General features: G+C 43.5%; 1 protein-coding gene across 5 annotated transcripts in view; it reads left to right on the top strand.

Annotated features, from left to right (window-relative positions):
• SLC5A1 (solute carrier family 5 member 1) overlaps positions 1–7,776 on the top strand; it is a 51,898-nt gene extending 44,122 nt beyond the window's left edge. Inside the window, exons 13-16 of one of the 5 annotated variants that reach the window (XM_065889642.1) lie at positions 2,400–2,615; positions 4,139–4,244; positions 4,650–4,655; positions 7,419–7,636. In XM_065889642.1, the coding sequence (XP_065745714.1) occupies positions 2,400–2,615; positions 4,139–4,244; positions 4,650–4,655; positions 7,419–7,636 (546 nt within the window). Of the gene's footprint in view, positions 1–2,399; positions 2,616–4,138; positions 4,245–4,649; positions 4,656–7,404 lie in introns of all 5 variants that reach the window. The other 4 variants (XM_065889643.1, XM_065889641.1, XM_065889644.1 and 1 more) reach the window with 4 other exon arrangements.
• Positions 7,777–27,412: the final 19,636 nt, after the last annotated feature.

Below are 27,412 nucleotides of genomic sequence, written 5' to 3'. Positions count from 1 at the left end.
GTTGCAGCGAGTGGGGGCTACTCTTTGTTGCGGTACATAGATTTCTCATTGTGGTGGCTTCTCTTGTTGCAGAGCATGGGCTCTAGGCACGCGGGCTTCAGTAGTTGTGGCTCGCAGGCTCAGTAGTTGTGGCTCGCAGGCTTTAGAGTGCAGGCTCAGTAGTTGTGGCGCACGGGTTTAGTTGCTCCACGGCATGTGGGATCTTCCCGGACCAGGGCTTGAACACGTGTCCCCTGCATTGACAGGCAGATTCTTAACCACTGGACTACCAGGGAAGCCCTTATTTCATTATTTTGGAACATTTTTTTTCTTGGCCACGCCGTGCAGCTTGTGGGATTTTTAAAGGTCCCTGATCAGGGATCAAACTAGGGCCCTCTGCAGTGAGAGCACGGAATCTTAACGACTGCATGGCCAGGGAATTCCCATTTGGGAACACTTTTGATTGTTATGATTTGGAGAATGTTACTGGTATCTAGTATGTAGAGACCAACATTCTACAATGCACAAGACACCCTCCTACCCCGCTTCCCCCAACAAAAAATTATCCAGCCCAAATGTCACAGTGCTGAGGGTGAGAAGCCTTGGCCCAGAGTCTCTGGAGAGTAGCACACAGAGACTGCAAAGTGATTCTCAGGACTCGTCTCGCACTCTGTTTGCTGAGGGGTGACCAAGTCTTGAGGAAAATTTCAAAGGATCCCAGATTTTTCTTTTTTTTTTTTTTTAATAAATTTTAAGCTACACTTTTTTTTTTTTTTACTTTTAATTAATTAATTTATTTAGGCTGTTGCTGCATTTTAGTTGCAGCACGCGGGATCTTCGTTGTGGCACGCAAACTTGTAATTGCGGCATGCATGTGGGATCTAGTTCCCCCACTAAGGATCGAACCCAGGCCCCCTGCATTGGGAGCGTGGATTCCTACCCACTGGACCGCCAGGGAAGTCCCCCGGATTTTTCAAGAGCCTCTTGAGAATAGAGACTAAAGGAATAAGAGCAGACTAATTGCCAAAAGAAAAGGAAAACCTAAGCGAGTTTTATCAATACTATTCACACAAACTAAAGTTAAGAAATAAATTTTTTACTGAAAAAGTGTATGAGGGACAAATGGAACATCTTTTTCTTCTTCCTTATTCATTTATTCATCCAGCAGACACTTCCAGATGCCAGCATAGGGCTAGGCATTAGCAACACACAGGGAATGAATCCTGGTTCCTTCTCTGGGCAAGCTCCCAGTTCAGATGGGGAGACAGGAGCGAATGCATGATTACACGGCAGTGTGGTGGGTGCTGGTGTGGAGGTGTGTCCACAGTGCTGCAGCCACAGCAAGGAGGATGCACCCACCCAGTTCTGTCTAGGCAGAAGGAGAGGAGACCTTCCAGCTAGGGCAAGATTCCCAGGAAGGGATGAACCTGTGCCCTCCTAGGTAGAGAGAATGACCTGTGCAAAGAGACAGGACATGAACATACATGACACGTTTAAAGAATAGCTGGTAATTTAGCACACCTGTAATATACAGTGTTGGGGTACAGAAGGCTAGCAAAGGAGCTGTTCAGACCAACACTTGACAAAATCACGAAGGCTCCTTTTGGCCACCCTTCTATGTGCTCACTCTGCTTTGTCATTGGTCCTCTTAAAATATGACCTGTAGACTCAGACCTTGTCCTCTAGGTGAGAACTGACTGAAAGGAAGGAAAGAAGGAAGGAAGAAAGGAAGGAAAGGAGGGAGGAAGGAAGAGAGGGAGGGAGGGAGGAAAGAAAGGGTTTTTTAAAAAACCTGAAAAATTGTCCCCCAATGTTACTAGTCTCTTAAGGGCTTTCCATAATTCTAATATGTAAACCCAAAATTTAATGTAAAAACACACAGTATAATTTTATGTTCTCAAATTAAAAACAGTGACTTTGGATCTATAAAGGGGGGGTGATGGAAAATTCCTTTCTCCTCTGTCCCTAAAAGACCCAATTTCTTTTTCCATGTCTTCAAGGAATACAAATTACTTCACAAATAATTGCTGTACATCTGAATGTGCCTAAATCTGGAGGCTGATGGTAAAAGTAGCTGCAGGTAGAGAAATTAAAATTATTTTTAAAGTTAAAGGGAATTAAGGCCTTTGGAATTAAGGCCTTAGGTGGCTATTCTAACCAGCTTTTAGACACTTTACTCCATTATCTTGTGAATCCTTGTTTTATGACTTACATAAAATCACATTACTGAAACGTGGTAAACGCAACCACTGAAGGCCTGATGTAACATTTCTAGCCGTATTCTGAACTCCACTGTTTCCGTTTTAGATAGCCTGGAGCTCTCATTTCTCTCACTGTTATTCTTTTGCCTCTGTCCCCACAGTGAATGTGCAGCTGTTTTCTGTATACAGTGTTTCTTAACCCAGGTTTTTCTTTCACAGGGAGCCTTTTGGGGACTGATCATTGGATTTGTGATTGGGGTGTCCCGTATGATTGCTGAGTTTGCCTATGGAACTGGGAGCTGCATGGAGCCCAGCAACTGTCCCACAGTTATCTGTGGTGTACACTACTTGTACTTTGCCATCATCCTCTTTGTCATTTCTCTCATCATCATCCTGGCTGTCTCCCTCTTCACCAAGCCCATTCCAGATGTGCATGTGAGTATCCATCTGGGAGACCTGTCCTGCCCTGGTTTCATGTTCATGCTGCAACACCCGTCTTGGTTGCCTTTGGCTCAATCAGACGTCACCAACTCACATGACTAAAACAGGCCATCCTTGCTTTTGGTGTCATGTAGAAGGATACAGGACAGAAAACACGGTTTCCCAGTAGAGCAGTGTTAAGAGTGTGTCCTCAGCAGGAGTCCTCACAGCAGGCCTCATTTCACTCCAGAGTCTATTCTCTGGATCCTGCTCCCCAAGTGACAGCTCGGTACAAGGGAATGAGATCACATGGGCAGGCACAGGGGTCACCCTGGCTTGGATGCTTATGTCCCAGATAGCAACACATATTTCTTATAACAGTCTCCTGGTCATAGCTTCCAGGGGTCCCAGCAAGGGACATACCTGGTTATAAAAATCACCACGTCAAGGGAAATCTGAAGTATGATTTACCCTTTATTTTTTTCCCAATTAAGCCTCCAAACAGTTGCCCATAGAATTTAAGAAATTTCAAATAGTATCAAAGTCTAATTGATTTAAGACTTTAAAAATTGCAAGTACTCCTCTTTAACTCTAGATGTCACCCTTGGTTTAGGGTATGTTTGCAGCCCTCCCAATGCAGATGAAGATTACCAATTATGGGTCATTTTTACCATAAGCAATATAGTCTGATAACCCAGCACAGGTGACATTCTATCCTTTTCAGTTTTCCAAGGAACAGAGCTAGAGAGTTAACCCAAGATCGCATTTGTCTGTAGAGAAAGAGAAAGGGTTTTTTTTAATCCCTTTCTGGTGCGTGGACAAATACAGGGGCTTACGGAATCCCTGAGAGACCTTCAGTCTCACTGCCAAATTTTCAAAACTGTGACCAACCTTAATATCAACAAATATTGCTTTTATAGCAGCAGAACCGCCATCATGGTTAGTGGCCAAATCTGTCACAGGCTCACTTTATGTTGTATTAATTGCTTCTTGATGTCTCAGTTTTTGTAAGTATTGTAGCCCCAAACACATTTAATTCCATGCTTCCTCTTGAAGTAAAGTAGTTTCTGGTTTTATGTCAATAGAAACTGCACCTCCAGCTGTTCCCTGTTCTAAATGGCTTATGAGTCTACAATTCTCCCCCCATAATATAGTACAGAAAACCTGATCTTACACTGCTGGTCTAGATAAATGGGTGTCTAGCCTTGTTTCCCAGCACAAGTGCTAAATGGAACAAATTCACTTATCATATGTAACAAGAGATCATTCATTCAAAACATTTCTATGTTCAAGGCAGTCTCATAGCCTCTGAATATGCACATAGCATAGGGGCTGGTGTGCACGTGTGTAAGATTTATATCCACATTCCCAACATATTTAGAGATAGTGCTGTGGATGGGAACTGTTATCTGTGTTCTTGATGGTATTGAGAGCCACATTCCTTTTCATTTCTTGATGTACATCTCTTTGTTCTCTCAATTTCTTGGCCCAAGACACTGTTTGGATCTTTCTGCTAACCTGTTCTGCTTTCTCCACAGCTCTACCGCCTGTGCTGGAGCCTGCGTAACAGCAAAGAGGAGCGTATTGACCTGGATGCAGAAGAGGAGGACATTCAAGAAACCTCAGAGGAGACCATTGAAATAGGTGATTTGTGGCTCAGAGCCTATTCCCAAGCCCTAAAGAGTTACTCCTCCAACAGCAAGACCACCTTACTGAAGCCTTCACTAAGTGCCTCATCAAAGCTCAGATCTTTCTACTAGAGGGGAGTGAGGAGTGGGGTGTGGGGTGAGATGGATAAGTGGGTTTTGAGCAGTTTACTCAAGGTCTGGTCAAGGGGAGGAAGGGGATACCAAATTGTCCCAGCTCTTCAGTCCCTGGTTTTTAGTGCTCAGTGAGTAAGCGTGGGTGAGATACATGCCACCCTGACTTGGTTTGGGGCTTGGCTAGGAACAAGGGAAGGCTCAGGACTCTTCCGACATAGCCTGTGAGCTGAAAGAAGTTGGAACCGAAGCTATGGTCAGTTCTAGTGATATCAGGGGGATGGGATAGAGGCTCGTAGGGTCCTGTGTCTTACCGGCTTACCACATCATATTTAAAAAATCAAATTTCCCTGGAAGTCCAGTAAGATAATGCTTAGGCAATGCCAAGAGACTTATCCTGATCATGGAGCAATGCTTTCCTCAACTTCTGTGTTGCAGCTTTTCCTCCCTAGATGGGAGGGGTGCACACATGGAGGATGGTTGTGGTGATGTGTGGTGTGCAGAGGTGTGGTAGCACAAGGTCATATGTGTTCTACCTGGTACTGGGCTGGAGGTCTCATCACTCCATCTGAAGGGGAGCATGGATGCTGCACATCAAGGTCTGAATCTGGCCATCAGGAAACTCATAGAACTAGCTCTGGAAAGGGCCCTAGAGATTGTTTGGTCTTATCACCTCATTTTACAGACATGGAAATTGAGGCCCAGGAAGGGAGAGGCTTTGCCTATGGTCCCAGCTCTGATGTAGTCTGCTCTGAGATCTCTAAAGACCTCTCAGTTCTGAAATGTAACCCTGCAAGTGCTGGAAGGAACCTAGAGCCATAGGCAGCTGGCCATGGTATTAAAAAAGGCTGCCCCTTCCTGCTTCCTTGGGACAGGCAGGTGTGAACATGCCCCCTACTTCTCCCACCCCTCAAAATGTCTCCACATTGAGTGAGAATATCAGATTTGAAAGGAACGTGGATGAGGCATATTTTGCATGTTTTAATGTGGAAGAAGAGATTAGCTCTGCACCACAGGGAAGGCTTAAGACAGATGGGTGGAAAGAACTCTTGCAATTTAACTTGAAGTATGGAGGCAGGATAGTGCAGAAACTGTGTGGTATTTGGATTTGGGGAGAACTGAGGTTGAATCCTGAATTCTCTACTTACTACCCTGGGCAAGAGATTCCATTTTTCTAAAGGTCAAGTTCCTCACAAAAGTATTCTAAATGATAGGCTACACTTCATAGCACTGTTGGAAACATTGAATAAGATAATCCTCCACTATAAGAATTGGCTATAGTTATCACCGTCATTACTGATACTTAAGGAAGAGTTTTCTAACTGTGTTTGTCTGGAAAGGGGTGGGCAGCAAGTATGCATCTAACAGGGATGCCATAAAGGAGACTCCTACACTGACTAGAGAACTGGCTTAGTGACTTCTGAGGTTCTTGGCAGCACTTGAATTCTGTTGTTTCTTGAACTCATGGTGAAATCAGACTGAACACTCTGCCCTATTAAAGTTCAAAAAATGAAGATCTCTTGAGGGCTTTTGCAGGCAACAGGTGTGACCCTCAACATTCTCTGAGAAATGGCAGCATGAGGAAACTTGCAGCTGCATCATCATCCCCACCAGCACCATTGTCATCATGACTGATATTGATATGATCATAACATATTTTAGTTATGAGTACTTGAGTCTAGTAATACATTTTAGCACTGCGTCATACTTATAAGGCATAGAATGCAAGTATAAGTCTTCCAATTTTACAGATGAGGAAAATGAGACATAAAGACTTTCTCAAGGCCACCCAACTTTTTATTGACCCAGATAACCAGGCATTTCTCACTTGGGCTGGTTAGTGAGCCCAACTCCTTGCTAATCCCTCCCCATTCTCCTATTTTGGTAGAGTTTACTGAAATGGAGGGGTACAAGGAGGGTTGTCTATCTTTTTTATGTGTGTGAGAGAAAAGAGAGGGAATGGAAGGGGACTAACACTTCTTAACCCCTACTACACACTGGGCACTCTCTCAGGAAATCTTATTAATGAAGAAGGTGTTATTTATCCAACTTTATGTATACTTGAATATGAGAGGTGAATTAAGAAGGCCATAAAGTGGATTGACATATATACACTAATATGTATAAAATGGATAACTAATAAGAACCTGTATAAAAAAATAAATAAAATAAAATTCAAAAAAGCAAAAAAAAAAAGAAGGCCATAAAGCTGGGTTTTGGTTCCAGTTCTGACACATGTATGTGCTTGACCACTGAGGTTCTTTCCAATTCAGTAAGTCTGTGATTCTTAGAACTGGGAGAGTGGAGAGCAGTGGTCCCTGACCATGGTGCTGAAAACACAGTGGGCTTGATTTTGTATCTAGTGAGTCACAAACCTGAGATTCTAACCCAGGTCTGCCTACCTCTAATGCCACACCTGGGCTCAGCAGACAGAATTAGTTCCCTTGGTGGGCATCCACTTTGAATGGCAAGGTCAGTTGGATGGTTCAACTCAGCAGTATCAGATCTTAAGTCCTGGAAGTGTTGCTCACTGCTGCCTTGTAGCAGGGACTATTCAGACCAATCCTTACCACATGGCTGGATCTGCTGTGAAGCCTTGGAGTTTCCAGGTGTAGCCAGTGCACTCCTGAGTCATGCCAATCTCATTGCTTTTCAGTGATGTAGCAAACAGACGTGAGTTTCTGTGTTTGGGAGGTGGGTTTTCCATGTTCTTCATACGTCACAGTCCCCAGCCAATTGTTAACATTTCTCTCTCATAAACTATTATTTCCTGTTTGATTCTGACTGTTCTAAATCAAAATGTATTTACATTGGGCCCAACAGAGATAAAACATAGGCAAGCTGATCATAAGGATGTAGAATCCATCTATTAACATCATCTTATAATTATGTTTATACAAACATAAATTTGTACCATTTTCATTCCTGCAAACAAGAAAACTGGGAAATGTCTGCAAAATGGCAGATGTTTCATGGAATGGCATCTCCCCTGGAAACCTTTTCTGGTGCCTCCTGCTTCTGTATCCAACAATCCTTTTATGCTTTTCCCTTGACACAGAAGTTCCTGAGGAGAAAAAAGGATGCTTCAGGCGGGCCTATGACCTGTTTTGTGGTCTGGACCAGCAGAAGGGTCCCAAAATGACAAAGGAAGAGGAGGCAGCCATGAAGCTGAAGATGACAGACACCTCGGAGAAGCCTTTGTGGAGGACGATAGTGAACATCAATGGCATTATCCTGCTGACCGTGGCCGTTTTCTGTCATGGGTATTTTGCCTGAGTCCTGCCTTCTGCTGCAGGCTGTGCTTGTGAAGGCTAGGATCTTTATTCTGTCTCCTTTTAATCCCGTTCTGCAGTGTTGAAGGGACACCAGCTAGTTTTAAAGTTTGCCCAGTTGATAAATGTGTACATTTGTAATTACAGGCTAGCTAGAGAAAAATTGCTGTTTTGCTGTTAACTTATGTATTTGAGGCCAGTGTGATACAATCATCTGTACATATCGGAGCTGCAGAAGGAAATTCCACTCAGTCTGATGTCTAGGAAAAGGCAGTCTGATGTCTAGGAAAAGGCAGACCAAGGTGATGTCTGATGCAAGTTTGTCTCAGGTAGATTCAGCATGTCAACATTGTTTGTGACTCTTGAATATTATTTTAAGAGTTGTGGTCTCCCTGGTTCCTACCACTTTCCCTATCTAACTTCCCGCTTCATTTTTTTTTTTTAAAGAAAAATCTCCCCACCTCCTCATGATATCCCTGTCAAGGTTTTCCTGGCACAGGAAAGATCAATCTGATAAACTGATGAACAGGTTGAAGCTGAGGATGTGAACTTGATGGGGTCCCTGTCCTGGGTGTTTGCTCTTTGAAGGAGGGGCCTGGACATGGCAGTACTACCGCCAAAGGGAGGGACCTAGGCTCCAGCCTCAGGCCAGCGGGGAAAGCAGATAATTCCGAGTCAAGGGGATTTTCTGGTTTTCTTAAAAGTGTCCATTGTCAGTTCTTTGTGTTGAGATTTCATTCATTTTAGCATTTCCTGTGCCTGGACTGTCTTAGCCACTCAGTAATGTTTGTGGACTGAATGAATGATGTGGGTATTTGTTAATAAATGCTTGCTTTATTTTTGGTTAACCTTATGGCTGCACAGAGTACACACTCTGGTGACTATAATGAATTGGGGTGCATTTTTCAGAGGCTCCTCTTCCTCATGGTGCTGATATTGACATACAGGCTTAGTAACTGACTCAGTGTCACAAAATAGAGCACATATGCCTCTTGGGGGCATCTGTCATCTCAAAGCAGCCACGCTCTCCTGAAACACTGAAACTTTTAGCCAGAGATCCTCCTCCCTGTGAGTTCATGTGACCACAGCTCTTCTTTTCTTAGGTGTCTTGATTGGTGGTCATCCATTGACCAAGTTTGGGGTGGGTGGTCTCTGTTCCAGGTGGTAGCACTCAACACTTTTAATTCTTGTTTTACCTGTTTCCTAGGGAGAAATGTTTTAAATTAAAATTAATTAATTTATTTCTTTTAGTTCCACCTGTGGAATCTTAATCATATTGTAATATAATCCTGTGGAAGTCATGATGTTAGTATTGACTGATTTCAGGCTAGCTTAGAAAAGAGCTGAGAGTGGTTCCTTGGGTATAAAAATGGTTCAACAGGTAAAGAATGGCTACTTCTTGTGAAAGGAAAAGAAAATATTTGATGTGCTCTCATATTCCCCTTAAGCTAGGCAGAAAACAAGGAAAAGTGGAGAATTTCACATGGCTAGTATTACTCAGAGTACTCAGTTTTGTGGGGAGTTTGTGATATTTTTGAGCTTTGAGAGGATAAAGGGAGAGAATTGAAAGCTAGTGGATGGAGCATCATAAAGTATCTAGATTGTCCTAGATTCTGTTTCTGACCTTGTCAATGATTCACTATATATATTGTGGTAAATTATTTTGTCTCAACTCTGTATTTTTCTCTTTGAAAAATGGGGACCATGGTGCTCATAGCATCTACCTACCTCCTCTGGGTGTGACGAGGTTACTTTGAAAAGAGGATGAGCGATACATACATGAAAGATGCCAAGCAGATGTAATATTAAGCTGCATTTAGTCCTCTACATTAAAATTTATTACTTGGTAAAAAATAAAAACATTAAAAAACCATAACATCCTGATTTCCTGTTTTCTAGACAAATACTGACCTTGTCTGTGGTGGGCATTTGTTGGTACAAGATATGGATTAGGAAGCAGGAGCCAGGACAGTTGAGAATAGAATCTAACAACTTGAACAGTTTAACAACAAGTAGCAAAGTTTGGAGATGATTTCCACTTGAAAACCACTAGTAAACATGAGGTGAGTAACTACCTTCGATGCACAATGTCCCATTAGAACAGACTGAACCACTTGGGTAACCAGGGCCCAGTAAGTGATAAACTATACTAGAATAATTTCAGGGATGCAGGAAAGAGCTATTCGTTTCCTCAGATGGAAGGTGTGTGTTATGGTGCAGAGTGATTGCTCATTAATGCTAGATTTTAGAACTGAAAAACCATGCACTGTCAGGAATAAAGCTTCTTTAAGTATGGGTGACCATTTTAAAAGGAATCTCTCAAAATGAGAAGATAAAGCTCCTTCTCTGCAGAGTGACGTTGGTCCTGGGGCCTTTGACATACCTGGGAGCATTTCTTACTTCCATATAACTGAGTCAGGCATTGGTGTATACGTGAAAAAATTTCTACCTCTGAAACTCACTAGAACCCACTTTTTCCTAGTACTGAAATCACCATTTCCTAAAAGATATGCTACAGCTTGTTCTGCTTCACGAAGGCAAACCTTGGGAGAAAAACATGTGTGTACTTAGTTGCAGGAGAGAGATTTTTTTAACATTACCCCAAACTCAGCCCGAAGAGTACTTCTTCTAAACTCCAAGTTGGATTTCGGTGAACCAAGTTGTTTGAATGAGATGCCATTGCATTGATGGGTTGGTGGGGATGGAATTAGGGAGATGTGGGAGAGGTTAATGGGGCAGCATTATTTGACTAGCTCTGGAGGATTCAGGTGAGTGGTGTTCAGTCCCCGGGTTCCACATTGCATCCCTGACCCAGCCAGCTTTTTCTGTCAGAGGAGCTTCTGCTCTTCTATGAGGGCTCTTCCAAGACTCCCAGGACATGGATAATGAGGCTTTCTGGTTCTAGGGCACCCCCAGCTTGAGAGAAGTTGGTCCTTGAGTGGACCCGCATTCCTAGATCACACTCAAAGGCCAAATTGTCAAACTAAACACTAGATATTTCAGATTGGAGAAAATTCAAATTAGAATGCTGGTGCTTTGCTTTATTTTCTGATAGTCCAGGAGTCAAGGTGCCTGAGTCCTGGGAGCAGCAGATTAACTCTTTGTTGAAAACCTCTGTGATCCAGCCACCCAAAGACGCTGCCCCACCTGCCTTCCCTCACCCTCAGGCCCTATATGTTCAGTTTGTAATTCTGTTTCCTTTTGCTGCATGACATCCACTTTAGATTATTTTTTCCACAGGAACCCATGACTTGGAAATCCATAAGATGCATAACTAACTTTATCTGTGCTATAAGCTTAATTGTGTTCTCTTCTCCCACGCATTCATTTGTTAAAGTCTAACCCCCCCAGTACCTCAGAATGTGACTGTATTTGGATATAGGCTCCCTAAAACGGTAATTAAGTTAAAATGAGATTACTAGGGTGGGACCTAATCCAATATGACTGATGTTTTTATAAGAGGAGATCAGGATGCAGGTACACACAGAGGGAAGATCATGGGAAGACACAGGGAGAAGACTGCCCATCTATAAGCCAAGGAGAGGCCTCAGAAGAAACCAGCCCTGCTGACACCTTGGTCTTTGACTTCCAGCCTGCAGAACTGTGAGAAAATAAATTTTTGCTGTTTAAGCCACCCAGTCTGTGGTACTTCGTTATGGCAGCCCTAGCAAACTAATATAATCTGTAAGGGGATTAGATCCTGTTCTGCATTTTCTTAGATTCTGTATTTGTCAGTTTGATAGGCATTTATCACAGGGTCAAGTATATTAACTATATTTTCCTATTTTCTGTACTTTGATGCTCTGGCATTTGGAGGCCTTGCGGACTGGGGAGAGATGGCAAAGTGCTTGTTCCGGATCACATCTGTCATAAACTGACCAACCAATCATGTCTATACACCAGTCACCTCCTTATCTAACTCTCACACACCAAGGCAATATTTCCTCTGTCCTAAATCATCCCAGGGCCAGGTACTTGGCAATTAGAGACCACCTCAATAGCCCAAAGCGCACCAGAATTACTCAAACCAGCCAATCCTAAGTTGTTTACCTGCCCTGCCTTGCCTTTCCTGCAGAAACCCCAATAAAGTCTGTGGCCTAGGCCTTCCTCTTGCTCCTTTCTGCCTTCTGACTGACAGTGGTGCTTCCCCCTGTGGCCCTGCATGGCATGCAGTGACCTCCTCTTTGGGATCTGTGACTATAATAAACTTCTGCCTTTCAAGCCTGGTTCTCTTCTCTTGTGGCTGCAACGACTTCACCGCACCATACCCCACACCTACATTATTAGAACAGATCCACTTCTCCTAGCTGTCTCAAAGGTCTATAGGGCACTATCAGACAGACTCTTGATCAGGAATTGCATTTCCATTTCCTTACAAGACTATCTGTCTTCTTCTCAACCTTCCTTCTTCTTAACCTTCTCTTATTCTTCACCCTCTCTTCTTCTCTCTCTGTCTCCATTCTTGTCTCCTCAATAGTCATTCACCTGGTCCAGCCATCTTGCAGACTCCATATTTTCTACTCAGTAAACCCAACACCACTTTTCATCACTTTCTGACCCCTCTTGAAGCCAGGAACACACCTATGGCCCCACAAAGCTAGGTTGATTCAACTTGCTTCAGCAAGGGAGACAATCAAGCAGAAGTGCAGCTTCTCACCAAATAGAGGAAGAGATAGAGTTACCATGGGATTTGGAGGAAGTGTGGAGTTTAGGGAAAATTTAGGTGAGACTGTGTTTGGCTCAAAGTAAAACAGAGAGAGTGTGTAAAGGGGTTAATATACAGGCTGGTCTAAGAAACAGACCCAGGGTTCCTGTTATCTTGGAAATTCAAAGTTAAATGTGGAATATTATGTCTGAAGACCCCTATCTGAAGCTCTGCGCCTGGGTTGGAAAGCGAGGCTGTTTCTCTGTTAGTGACCTGTGTGACTCAGAGCCATCAGGCAAGAGTGAGCTATTTCATTCTCACTGATATCATTTCAAATCAAGCTTCTCAGTCTATGATTTTAGAGAACAAGTTTTCACACCATGTCCACGATGTTAGTTAGCACAAGCTGTTTTTACAGGCTTACATTCCTTGTCTCTCATTCTCGCACCACAACTCTGACTGCTCCAGGGCCAGGGTCCTGACTTCTGAGTTCCAGTTTGTTAATATTGTACTATACTATCTACCCAAAGATATTGAAAAGGGAAATTTAACTTGTTGAAACAGAATACTTGGAAGATGGGCTAAATAGCAGAATGGACAGAACTGACCTTAGTGGATGGAAATATGAAGCCCATGAATTATCCTAAAACGTACTAAAAAGAGGTAAAGTGATAGAAACTGTGAAATAAAATTCGGAAGACATGGACCCAGGAAGGCCAACATTCATCTCTTTGACGTTCCAGAAAGAGAGTAGGCAGAACATGAAGTGAGGAAGTAATACAAAAAATAGCAAGCAGTTGGTAGGTAGACTATTCAAAGAATTCCTGCGAATCAACGAGGAAAAGATAGCAGGAAACTATTACAGAAAAAAGGACAAAGAATAAGAAATCAGGAAGAGATAATAAAAACGATGATGTCTGCAATACGGTGGAGTAGGCCACTCCAAACTCTCATCCTCCAATAGAAACATTGAAAAATGAGCAGAATGGGGACATATGTATATGTATAACTGATTCACTTTGTTATAAAGCAGTAACTAACACACCATTGTAAAGCAATTATATTCCAGTAAAGATGTTTAAAAAAAAAGAAAGAAAAATGAGCAGAAACTGTCAGAACCAATTTTGTGAGAATTATGGAAAATGATTTATAAAAGTTTATAGCGACCAAACAAGCATGGAATCAAGAAAAAGTCACTACAAAATGGTAGGAAGATTTTGTGGCAATCTTACTGCCCTTCCCTTACCCTGTCGCTGTGTGGTGGCAGTTTTAAAGCAGCACCAGTCATAAATTGGCACCAGTTTTAAAGTAGGGGTAGCTCATGTCCCCAGTGTGGAACCATTTCCCTAGTTCCAGAGGGAGCAGAGCAGACCACATTCACAAATTATTGTGTATGCCTCTTCTAACCTGTCTGGGAGGCTACCTGAAGGGCTGACACTAGGTGCAGCTCTGTTTTACCTAACTCTGAACTCAGACTGGAAAATCTTGAAAACACTGCAAGCCAAACTTGCAAAGACTCTTGTGTTGTCAAAACACAACAGACTGCCTAAGGCAAAATCTGGGGAAAGTGTCTCTGGGAAATTAAGACATCCAAAAACAACCGTATATAATGGGGAATTTAGAAAGCCATATTTATGACCAGGGTAAGACACATGCTTAGAAAAGACCTGAGAAGACCCTAAGCTTTCACCTTGGTCAGATTCAGTGCAAGCCTGGCTAGGAGTTGAAGGAGGCCCCCAGCACAGTCAACTTTAAAAGACTGGGAGAGCTTCTGTCACTCAAGGAAATCTCTATCAAAACAGTAGCTGAGGGCTTCCCTGGTGGCGCAGTGGTTGAGAGTCTGCCTGCCAATGCAGGGGACACGGGTTCATGCCCCGGTCCGGGAAGATCCCACATGCCGCGGAGCTGCTGGGCCCGTGAGCCATGGCCACTGAACCTGCGCGTCCGGAGCCTGTGCTCCGCAACGGGAGAGGCCACAACAGTGAGAGGCCCGTGTACCACACACAAAACAAAACAAAACAAAACTGGGCAGAACCGTTTTTGCTCTAGTGTCAGAATATTTCATTGTTTCATTAGTTAAGAGCTAGATATAGTCGTTGACTTGTGTTTTGCTGCAGTGTTGTTCAAACAACAAAAACTTCTCTTTCAACTCTAGGCTCACAGAGTCTCAGTCAACAAGATATTTCCTTCATGAGAGTGTCATGGGGAAACAAGATGGATACTGAAAATAGGAGATTTATACATTTAACTTTCATTTACTCTGAAACATGTGCTCAAAGTATTAAAATGGCTTCAGGACTATCTTTATTGTTCCAGCTATACTTTTTCTTTATTTTTACAACTGAGCTGGTATAGTTTAATTTTCATAAGTTAGTATGCATGAGGTGCTACACCAAAGTATCTGGTTCATGAAAGCCTGCTTGAACTATTACCACACATCTCCTCCTACAACCAACCCACTGCCCCAATTTCCTTTCCTGATTCTGTGCCCTGGCATCGTGTATTCATTTGGGCCCTGCCTTAGATTTGCCAGTCTCAGGTCTAAGCCACTATTTTATCCTGACCTCCCATGTGTATGATACACTGGGTTCCAAATGCCACTCTGCGTACCAAACACATAGCTGGGCCCAGTCACCATTACCCCATCCCATTCACTACATCATTAGGTGCTCACACCAAATACTGAGGATTCTGTTTTCTTTGCTCTAGCTGTGTTTCTGGGTCTGTGCTTGAATCTACAATGGAAATAAAAGGATACCCTTACATGGCAGTGACAAGGCTAACACTGAGGATGCTAATGGCAGGTTGGGGTGAGATCAGCAGAAGTAGCGTGACTGAGCCAAACATGCAATGGACTCACCAGTGGTTGTGCAAATGGCAGTGATAGCCAAGAGGATGAAGATCTCCAGATAAAGGTCCAATCCCAAGGCCAGTGTGATGAATATGGCTCCAGAAAATATGTCTGACTAAAGAGGGAACAGTCAGGATGGAAAAGAAACATGCACTGCGTCACTTAGCTCTTCACTGATGACTAATATTTACTATAGTATACATGTCACTAATATTTACTATAGTATACATGTCATCTCTACAATCCAATTATGAACTCCTTAGAAGCCAGATCTCATCCTCAGAGGATCAATTACTGGACTGACCATCGAGGCTAATAATGAGTGATTGAACAGAACGTGAGAAATGTTTGCACTATAGCTTGTGTAGACTACTCTTTGATGATGGTCAGCAAAGAAACAACAATAAAGACTAGACTAGTAGATAGAGGAGATACAGAATAGAGGAATGGTTATGGCCAGGAAGGAAGATACTTGAGCATGCTTGGGGTAACAGAAAGTAATAGGTAAAATATGATGGGAGGAGGGTAATTATGAAGCAAATAGCCAGAGACATTGAGAAGAGATGGGATCAAGAGTAGGCAGAGGTCAAGGGGTTGGCCTTTGACAAAAAGGAAGACTCCTCATCCTCAGAGTAGTGGGAAGAAGGTAAGAACAAGGTTATTTGGGTGGAGGAGGGATGAGTGGTTGGTTCATGCCTAAATTTTCTAGATAAAGTGAGAGATGAGGTTTTCTGATAAGAGGCAGAGGTCCAGGAGGTAAAAACATTGTGGATGGTTTAGAATAGTCATTGAGAGGACCAGGGAGAAAATCATAAAGAAACACAGATAAAAGGACTATTGGTTGAGGTTTAGAAGCCAGCAGGGAGTCCTGCAGAGGGATCCTGAGATGCAAGGTCATGTCCACCCAGCTCTGTTGGCACCCCTATAGCCCCAAATTGTGCTTCCCAGCTTCTCTGATCTTTCTTCAACACAACAGGTGTTTCTTCAACTCTGATCCTCCCAGGTTTCATATCAAAAACCAAACTCAAACCCAAACAAAAACCTGAGAAATAGGATGTAAGCATGTTAGAAACTCAGAAATAAAATCTCTGGGTACAGGCACAGAGTCAGAGGGAAGCTGGATTCAACCAGGGTTGGACTTTTTGCCAGGGGAGTTCAATGAAAGTGGAGATAGGCAAAGAAACTGAGGCTATGTGCTTAAAGAGTGATTATAAAGATGGATTGTGGAATCTAAGGGAAAGGAAAGCATGAGTGAGGTCAGGGCAAAGGATAAGGCAGCAGGATTCAGAATCAGAAGAATTAGAGGTAGGTTTCTGTGTAGAGCTTGGGTTTGGAAGGTGTATAATAGGAGATGGTTGCTTTTTTTTCCCCCATGAAATTTGAAATAAAACTTGGTATTTTATCATCTCACCAGACATTCGTCTTGGTGAAAAGCCTGTTCTTGATGATCTGAGCCTAGAGCCTAACTCTGTGTTACCAACCCAAAGTACTTTCTGCAATGTTGTTATCACTGAGTTTTCAAGGAATGCAATTACTGTGTAAATTGAGGGAAGATTGGACTTTTTACATAATTGGATAGTTACAAAAAGTCTATTTATCATTTCAGAAAAGATATCACCTACTGAGTTGTTACTCATTGTATTTGAGTTGCCATGAAACATACCTGCATCTGTCTGCATTTATGGCTGTCACATTCATACCGATGTACATTGTATGTACAATTATTTAAGCACAGTATTACGACTTGTGTACTCATGCATAATTATTTACATATGAAAACACACATTACTGTATTATGAATTCCTTGACTTTGGTTTCTCTTATATAGTACAAGTAAGGCATTAAATTGATAGTCTTGAAATTATAAATAAGCAGCTTATATTACTAATGACTTTTTATTTTTTAAATATTTATTTATTTATTTAGGCTTCACAGGGTCTTAGTTGCAGTATGAGGGATCTTTAGTTGCGGCATGCGGCAGGGATCTAGCTCCCTGACCAGGGATCGAACCCGGCCCCTGTGCATTGGGAGCACAGAGTCTTAACCACTGGACAACCAGGGAAGTCCCACTAATGACTTTTTATTGTGGTAAATATATGTATATATGACATAAAATTTGCCATTTTAGCCATTTTAATGTGTATAATTCAGTGGACTTAATTACATTCACAATAATTATAAAATATTTCTCATGAAAAGGAAGCATTTCATGATTCAGGATTTTCCTTTGCTTTTAAAGGACGTTAGTAGGACAATTGTCATATCTGAATAAGGTCTGTAGGTTACATATTAGTAACCTTAGTTTGTATCAAAGTTAATTTCCTGGTTTAAAAATTTGCAGTGTGTTTTTCTAAAAGAATATCAATATCTTTAAGGCATACAGGTTGAAATATTTAGGGGTAAAGGTGCATGATGTCTGATAGAATACATATAATGATTCTCAGTATATGTATTATTGGAGGTTGAGAACCAGTGAACAAGATGATCTTTTTAAAACTTGGAGCAGGGGAGGACTGTGAAAGTTTGATCTGTTTAATAACCAGGACAGAATCTGTTATCAGAGTGTAATAGTACACAAAATGTAGTATCTAAGATTATTAATACCACTTAAAACATAACCTTGTAGGGACTTCCCTGGTGGTGCAGTGGTTAAGAATCCACCTGTCAATGCAGGGGACATGAGTTTGAGTCCTGGTCCAGGAAGATCCCACATGCTGTGGAGCAACTAAGCCCGTGTGCCGCAACTACTGAGCCTGCACTCTAGAGCCTGTGAGCCACAACTACTGAGCCCGTGTGCCACAACTACTGAAGCCCGTGTGCCTAGAGTCCATGCTCTGCAACAAGAGAAGCCACCACAATGAGAAGCCCACATACTGCAACAAAGAGTAGCCCCCACTCGCAGCAACGAAGACCCAGCACAGCCAAAAAAAAAAAATTAATTAATTAAAAAAAACAACCCCCACCCCAAACCACCATAACCTTGTAGGTAAGAATGGACTCCTGCCACTGAATCTTTCCAGGTGACCACAGCAGACCCTGCACAGTCACACTCATGCTCTTGGCCTTCCCTGCTGTTTCATTCAGCTCCCCAATATTCCATCCCCTCCCCACAAGCAGGAACCATCCACTCCAAGAGTCTGCATCCCTTGGGGGCCCCTTTGGCCACGTCATTCTGCTCCAGCACCTTGTTCATGCTCTTTAGGATCATAAAGCTCTAGATGTCAGAGCCAGGGAGAATGGAGATCACTAACTCCCACCCACCTGAGGAGCATGTGAGCATAAAGCCCCGGACACCTGCAGGCTCCTCTGCCTCCCTTGGGCTCTCCTCACCTTTCTGTCCTGGGGCTTAAGTGCCCCCAACCTCCATCAATGAGGATGACCTCCAATTCCAATTCCACCCAGCATGGACTACCACCCTCTTTCCTGGTCCGCAGCACATTTCCTGTACTTGTCCACACACCCTAGTCCAGCTCTTAGTTTAGTATATTTGCAGATATTGTCACAAAGTGCTATTTCATGTGTAAAATTCTTACACCCTTAACCACGTGGTGAACTCCTAGTGAATAGGAATCTTGTTCCCCCTGACATGGAGTTCAACAATTTATAATAAGTGCTGGGAAATACTCACGTTGCATTAGAAAGGCTCATGCCATTTAATCTAAGCAACTGGTTTACTTCCAGTCATGATTCAACTCAACAGAGGAGCAATAAGGATGGTGAGCTTCTGCTCTCATGAACTGCCTAGACTATAAACTTGCAGGAGATTATTTCCTTAGTCACCGATACATGAGGAGCTTTTTCTTTGTTTTCTACACGTACTGCTGAATCTTCAATTTCCTTTCTTCTTTCCTCAATGATTATCTCCAAGGGATTTAACTGTTAAAAAGCTTTAGAATTCCATTCATCTCTTGATGGACACTTAGGTTGCTTCCATGTCCTGGCTATTGTAAATAGAGCTGCAATGAACATTGTGGCACATGACTCTTTTTGAATTATGGTTTTCTCAGGGTATATGCCCAGTAGTGGGATTGCTGGATTGTATGGTAGTTCTATTTCTAGTTTTTTAAGGAACCTCCATACTGTTCTCCATAGTGGTTGTATCAATTTACATTCCCACCAACACTGAAAGAGAGTTCCTTTTCTCCACACTCTCTCCAGAATTCTTTGTTTTTTCTTCTTTTTTTTTTTTTTTCGCGGTACACGGGCCTCTCACTGTTGTGGCCTCTCCTGTTGAGAGTACAGGCTCCGGACGCGCAGGCTCAGTGGCCATGGCTCACGGGCCCAGCCGCTCCGCGGCATGTGGGATCTTCCCAGACCGGGGCACGAACCCGTGTCCCCTGCATCGGCAGGCGGACTCTCAACCACTGCGCCACCAGGGGAGCCCTCCAGAATTCTTTTAACACTTATTTGTGACATTTGTTTTGTAGGGGCGATCTCAGATAAAATAGGGTACATTTAAGCAAAGTCAGTATAATAATACAAAACACTTTCCTTCTGGTCTACATGTCAGATAATCAAGCTGAAAAGGAAAAAGTAAACCTAAACTGGCTTTGACAAAGAGAATAAAGAGGTTATTGTGCAGGAGGGAGCCAGGGTGCCAGAGAATCCTCGTTTCTACTACTAAATAGCTGTGCTACTTGAATGAGACATTCCGATCTTTCTGTACATCCATTTTTTTTTCCACAACCTTAATGAAAGGGTGGGTTTGCACTCTGGAGCCTCTCGTGACATGTAATTCTTTTTTTTTTTTTTTTTTTTTTGCGGTACGTGGGCCTCTCACTGCAGTGGCCTCTCCCGTTGCGGAGCACAGGCTCCGGACGCGCAGGCTCAGCGGCCATGGCTCATGGGCCCAGCCACTCCGCGGCATGTGGGATCCTCCCAGACCGGGACATGAGCCCGCGTCCCTTGCATCGGCAGGCGGCCTCTCAACCACTGCGCCACCAGGGAAGCCCTACATGTAATTCTTTTACTCCACAAATGCAGGGTCTCTGAAGTTCCTTTTTTTTTTTTTGCATAAAATCTTGGTAGAGAGACCCCATGTAGTTTTAAAACATCTATATGGCTTGACCTTTAAAGGCTCTCTGATCTTAGCACTCTCATCCCTCATGAAGCTAAAATGCCAGGAGGGCATTGAACTCACTGAGATTCTCAAAGCCACACAGATGAACAGGGAGAGAATGGAGAGGTAGATATGGAGTCGCTTCCCACCAAACCGCTTCCTCACATATTCTGGCATGGTCATCACCTTCAGAGACAGACATCAGCAGGGATTCACCTTCAGGGTCCCGCACATTCAGATCATTCAACATTTATTAAGCACCTGTGGACAGGTGACTGTGTGTGGCACCTTGGGAAGACACAAGTGGGAAAGGCACAGTCCCTTGGGAAAGCAGCAAGGCTGGAATGCACACAGGCATTGGAATCAGGCAATCTTGGGATCTGTTCCCAGATCCAACATTTACTGGAAATGTGACCTTTGGCAAATGACAATCTCTCTGAACCTCTGTTTTCTCATCTGTAAGGTGGGGCTTTAATATGAAGGTACATGTAAAATACCTACCACAATACCAAATGCATGGTAGACACTCAACAAATATTTTTTATTATTTTCACCAATAATGTTGCAGTCTAGCAAAAACAATATAAATAATGAACCATAATTAGGATTACATAATAAATTGATAATTCAACAAATTACAGATATATATTCAGGTGTATATTTATGTGATTATCTTTATTGAAAAAAAGACAGTTATATTAACTCTTATGTAGAGAAAAATCTGAGGTTATCATTACCGAAATACGAGATCAGCTACGTGATCAGTTTAAAAGGTGCATTTTTCTGGTTCCTTCATAGTAGTTTGAGCTCATGATTTCATCTCCCCCAGTATAAAAGAATGTTAACTAAACATTTATATAATATTATCAAAAGCAAGAAGGGGAATTCTTGGGGCTCAGAAACTGTGCAGAACCCCCTCAAAGATGGTAAGCTATGTCCAAGAACACATGCATGAGTTCTGTGGTGTGTATTCTTACACCAAGGAGAGCAGAGCTTGTTCAAGCCTGGCACTAGAAGGGATTCAGGATGAGCAAAGAGGGACTATATGGTGACCTGCAGAGGTACTAGACAGAAGGCTTGACCCCTGGACACCGTCATCCCAGGAATTATCCCAGGATATAACACCCCTCAGCCTGCGCACCAGCTGCAGAAGGAATAAGCATGGGAGCTAGGCTCAGAGAGGCAGAGCAGTGCCCTAGTTGGTTGACAACACTGAAGTTGAAGGGGAGCCACCAGAGCATGGTATTTCCAACCCCTCATTTAAAAAACCAACAAACTACCTTACAAACATCAGAATGGCAAAAATCAGAATAAAGGAAAATACCATGTGTTGGTGAGAATGTGGGAAAATGGGAACCCCCACAACAGTGATCAGCAAGAGGACAGTGGATCGCAGCCGTTTTCAAGAGCGATCCAGCAGCACTTAGCAGTCTTATGTAAATGTAAGCCCAGCAATCCTGGGACTAATGATATTACCCAGGTTTCATGACTTTGCAGAAAGAATGAGTGAATAAATGAATGCTTGAAAAATGCACCAGAGAACACCTGCGGATGCTCACCCCTGCCTTGATGTATATGGGGACAAAGAACCACCCTAGGACCAGCAACAGCAGCAAGGCCTACAAGAAACCAAGAACAGAGTGGAAATTAGAGAGGTTTGGCTTGTGGGCTTTTTCACTTCATGACCTCTGAGTCTGAAAATAAAATGCTTACTTGGATCCTGTCCCACTCAACCAATTATGATCCCAAGACAGCTGTGGGTCCCTTACCTCTGTTTCCATGATTCAGAGGTCACCATTTCCTGGGGCTCAGGATGTGACAAAAGATGTATGGTGAAAAGTAGACAAAGAGTAAGAGATATGAGCTCAGCTGGACCACTAGAAGGTCATACAATCTTTGCCAAAAGGAATTATTCTTGAATGTCAGGAATTTCTTTCTCAAACCAATGAGAAAGAAATTTAGAGATAGAAGAATATTCCCAGTGACTGCCCCCAAGTCTTGCCATATATAATAATGATAATGGTATAGTCTTACATGAATATTAATGTTTGCAAAGAGCCTTCACTTATATCACTCATGCTGTTCTTACAACACCAGGTGAGGCAGATGTGATAAGCACAGTTATTCCTGTTTTATGGAGGGGTAACCCAAGCCTCGCAGAGATTAAGGAAGCCCAAGGTCACAGGCTAAAAGAGCCAGGCTCTCAGCAACCTGTTAATCACACCCACTGGGACCATAGGGTATTTTGTCCACACTTCTGGAGGCTGGCCCCTTCCTGGAGTGCATGGCACTATCAAAACAAAACTCAGACCATAGGGCATGTGTGGAGGCTGGGTCCATTCTGGAGTCTCTGATACTACTAAAGTAAAACTAGGGGCAAAATCTTCAACAAGGGAGGGGCACAGTTATTTGTGATGACATAAGGTCACTCTCTGAGTCTATCCAGCGATGGTCTGTTTATACATTTGCTACGATCCAACTTTCTTCCACATAAGCATCTCCCTCTGACTGATGGGCATATATATGCATGTGCAAACACTAGAAAGGATAAGAGACTAGACCTGAAAAAACTCGGTCAACTCAAGAAATATTTAGAGCATGTGCTCAGTCAAATGCTGGATGATGGGATAGTGTGAGTGACATGAGAGGAAATCCTCCCTAGTACTTAAGGAACTTAGGATCTAATTAAGAAGACACAGCTTCTACTGCTGAGATGGCAGTAGAACAATTAGGAACTTAATCACCAAGTCTTGAAGTTTCATCTACTAGCTCTAAATCATTCACTCCTTACTATGCTATCACTTTCTTGGTCAATTTCTACTCATCCATCTGGCATCAGGCCCAGGAAGCTCCCTGGACATGTGCCAAGTCCCAGCCACCATCTAGGATGGATGCTCCTTCTGTGCAAGGTCTCTCAAGACTGCATGCATACTTCTTTCTTTGTAGTTTCTACACTGTAGTGAATGTTTATCTGTCTCTCTCACTGGGATATAAGCTTCTCAAAAGAAGGGATCATTACTTTTACATTTTTAAATTTCCTGCATCTAATTCAGAACTGGATATATAGTGTAATAGCTCAGGGAGGAGAGATAGAAGTGAGAGCTAAAATGATCAAGAGGTCAAGTGATAGTGGGGATTAAATGATATAGAAATGACATTCCTGGTGGGAATAACTGCTTTAGTGAAATCTCAGAGGTGGGGAATGATGTGACTGGAATGACCCAGGCAGAATGGGCCACACAGGGAAGGCCCTGAGGTTTATCAAGGGATGGGTTAAGAAAAGGAGAAACAGAAATCAAACCAAAGAGGAGTTTGTCCTATACAGACTCCCAGACAAACATACCTAGAGTTCTGATTTAAAGAAAAAAGCTTATGATACCACTTACATTCCATTCAAATGCTGCAATGGCGATTCCCGAATCCGCTCCCATCCCTGTCAACCCCACGAAGTGGCACACTGGCGATATTACTGGCAAAGAGAGAGGCGTTTAGCTGTAATCCAAGAAAACAGACTAGGATCAGAGTTAAAAGTCCCAAATCAGACTTCTTGAAAGCAGGTGAATGTTGAGATGTTTCCGTCACTTCTCCTTAGGGCAGGAGTCAGAGAGCTAGAGCTCATGGCCTAAATGTAGCCAGTCACCAGTTTTTGCATGGTTGGTAGATAAGAATGTTTTCATACTTTTGAATAGTTTTTAAAAATCTTAAGAAGAATGATATTTTGTGAAATGTGAAATTATAGGAAATTCAAATCTCAGTGTCCACAGATAGTTTTATTGGAATACAGCCACACTCATTTGTTTTACATATTGACTAAGGCTGCTTCTGTGCTACAACAGTAGTTGTGTTGTTGCAGCACACTGAATGGCCCATAAGCTCTAAAATACTTACAGTCTGGCACTTTATGGAAAAGCTTTCTTTATTTTTTAAAAATAAATTTATTTATTTATTTATTTTTGGCTGCATTGGGTCTTCGTTGTCGGGTCTTTGTTGCTGTGTGCCGGCTTTCTCTAATTGCGGCGAGCAGGGGCTACTCTTCGTCGCAGTGAGCGGGCTTCTCATCTTGGCGGCTTCTCTTGTTGCAGAGCTCGGGCTCTAGGCACGCGGGCTTCAGTAGTTGTGGAGAGCAGCCTTCAGTAGTTGTGGCACGTGGGCTCAGTAGTTGTGGCTCGCGGGCTCTAGAGTGCAGGCTCGGTAGTTGTGGCACAGGGCTTAGTTGCTCCACGGCATGTGGGATCTTCCCGGACCAGGGCTCAAAACCGTGTCCCCTGCATTGGCAGGTGGATTCTCAAGCCCTACGCCACCAGGGAAGTCCCTGGAAAAGCTTTCTGACCCCCTCCTTAGAGGAACATTAATCTATCTACTTGGATGCTCTGAATTGAGCCTGTCCTTGGCCAAGAACTGCCAGACCTCCCATCGGACCCTTCAGTCAGCCTCAAGGACTCCAAAGCTGGGTAGGAGGGAATTCCTCTCCATCCTCCTGACCCTAATGACCCTCTTCTCATCCACCTCCCCTTCTGTCATGTTGTCTACTGTTCTTAAGTCTCAACAATCAAGAGAGATCTCTTGAGTGAGCACGGGTGAGCACTAGTCCTGCCAGAACTGAATTGAAGTGTGGGACCCTTGCTGTACTCTTTCTCCCGTTTTCACCTCTTAGCCCTCTGTAAGATCACCTTTTCTCTTCAGGTATTTGGGGACAGGGGATGGGATTGAGCTTGTCTGTAGCTATGGGATTGGTTGAGCCTTGAATGTTTCATAAAAACAGTCCTAAGAAGGCACTGTCTGATTGGACACCATGATGAATACCCATTTTGAGCTTGCAGTCGGTCTTCAACCACCTGGCCAGGTCATTTCCTAATCTCCACTTACCTTCATACTACCTAGTCAGCAGATCTGTGAAGGAAGCATGTGCTGAGCACCCACTGTATACCCATGTACCCAGCCCACTGATGACACTGTATGGGTTCAGAGGAGAAGATGCACCCTTTGCTGCAATGGCACTCTTGCTAAGGAAGCCAGACATCAAGACCCAGCAAGGAAGACACCAACTGGGCAAGAATCAAAGAGGCATCACCATTCGACCACCATCATTACTGCATAGAGCACATATCCGCCATCATATATCTGACATCATAACTGCCTAGAACAAAGGACTAGACATGCCGGTGGTTGTACAGGGGGAAGCTTCTCAGAGAAAGCAGGGCTTGAGCTGGGTGTTGAAGGAGGGAAGCAGAGAGGGACATGCATCCAAACAAGAGGGCAGCAGCATTAGCTCAGGGCTGGGACCAAGGAAGGAGTGTGCTGGGGATCACAAGGAGCCAAGGCAGAAGATTTTTGATGAGGACCAGGATTAAAGAATATGAAGCAGAGCCAGACTGACTCTTCCCAAATGCCACACTACATCTGTTCTCATAATTGTTGATGTACTATTATTTACTGGAATGACAGGGCAGAGCTCTGAGGTCAGGGGTTTAGAAAAAGAGACACCAGCAAGTAGGCAACCAGTGCACCTCACAAGTGATCAGTATTCCCCATGCTGATTTACCCTTAAACACACACACTGGAAATTTATCTCCAGGAAGCTCTGACCCACTCACTGGCCACCAAGTCGCATCTCAACCAGCCAGGACGAAGCCACCAGCAGTGCCCCTGTTAGTCCTCAACATTGCCTGAGCAGAAGGGAAGACATGTAAGGGTCAAATGTCAGCAGGTGCCCCGAGATGCCCCAGATGCTCTGGCCAGGGTGCTGATGGAAGTGACCTTTTCCAGCACTCCTAAAGAGAAACATTATCCTGGAAACTGTGATATAGCACGAATTTTTATAAGACTTCAAAATCACATCTTCATAGAAACTAAGGAACTTTAAGAAATCATATTCCTCAACTTCTGTCCTAATTGTTTTGTTTATTTTCGTTGATGAAAACAGTGTGAGGTATCACTAAAACTGTGCTTGGAAGAAAATTTGCAGCCTCCAGGTCATGACTTAAAAGAATGGGGCTTCGCTGGTGGCACAGTGGTTGACAGTCCGCCTGCCTATGCAGGGGACACGGGTTCGTGCCCTGGTCCGGGAAGATCCCACATGTCGCGGAGCGGCTGGGCCTGTGAGCCATGGCTGCTGAGCCTGCGCATCGGGAGCCTGTGCTCCGCAACAGGAGAGGCCACAACAGTGAGAGGCCCGTGTACAACAACAACAAAAAAAAAAAAAAAAAAAGAAAGAATGAACGTAAATGAATTAAGCATCCAACTCAACTAAGTTAGAAAGTGAGCAAAGGAACATAAAATAAATTGAGGTAATAAAACATCTTTATTCATTATGCCAGGTGCTGGAGATGCTGAACAGAATAAGTCTGAAGTCTCACTGCTGGCCCCGTTCACACGATGGGGTTGTTAGAAGAATAAATTAGCTCAGTGCAAGCATTACTGATGTCACACATGGGAAAATGACTGTGAGAGAAGGACAATGAAACCTGTGACAGCTGGTAATGTCCTCTCAGCTTCGTCACATCACACTTTTCCCTCTCTCAGACATTTTTCCCCCCAAGACGTGTGCCCACCCTGAACACCCCGCTAAGCTCCTACATACCCACAGCCCAACAGCCATCACCACCACGAAATAGACAACAATGACGGAGATGTCGGCAGCATTTCGGTTGCACTGATATCTCAGGAGGGTCCAGCGTCTCAGTCACAGTGCTGGGGCTTAACACGCCGGCCATGGCTGCAGGAACTGTTTTCCCCATCCCAGGGATGGCTGTTTTCTCATATGAGCTCTGGGTTAATGATCAGGCTTGAGCAGGTGGGGAGCATTATCAGAGCCATCTCCTGGCCAGGAGGACTTTTAAACCTCTTCTCTGAAGCTCTGAGACCCCGGCCCTCCAGCAGTCATGTTGGACCAGGTGGAGTGTGGGAAGGAGTGGTGAGAGATGAGAAATGGGGTGAAATTGGAGGTGGGTAGTGGGGTGTTACTGAGTGGAAAGACAGGGTCTTTAAGAAGATTTGACCAGGCTGAGTGAGGATTAGGGAGAGATAAAGGAGACAGAAAGTGGGGAAGGAAAGATGTGAAGGGTCCAGAAAAGAGTCAGGAGGACAGGGGGTAAGGGTCCCTTACAGAGCAGATAAGATTCCTGACCAAAGAGTTATATCCCTTGGAGGTGAAGTAATTTTGCATTTCCTAGGTTCCCAAGCTCTATGTTTCTTTGGAACAGGTAATATAAATCAAGCTTTATAT

The sequence above is a fragment of the Phocoena phocoena genome, chromosome 13, assembly GCF_963924675.1.
Source record: "Phocoena phocoena chromosome 13, mPhoPho1.1, whole genome shotgun sequence".
NCBI classification, from domain to species: Eukaryota; Metazoa; Chordata; class Mammalia; order Artiodactyla; family Phocoenidae; genus Phocoena; species Phocoena phocoena.
This window is presented reverse-complemented; position numbering and strand designations above follow the sequence as displayed.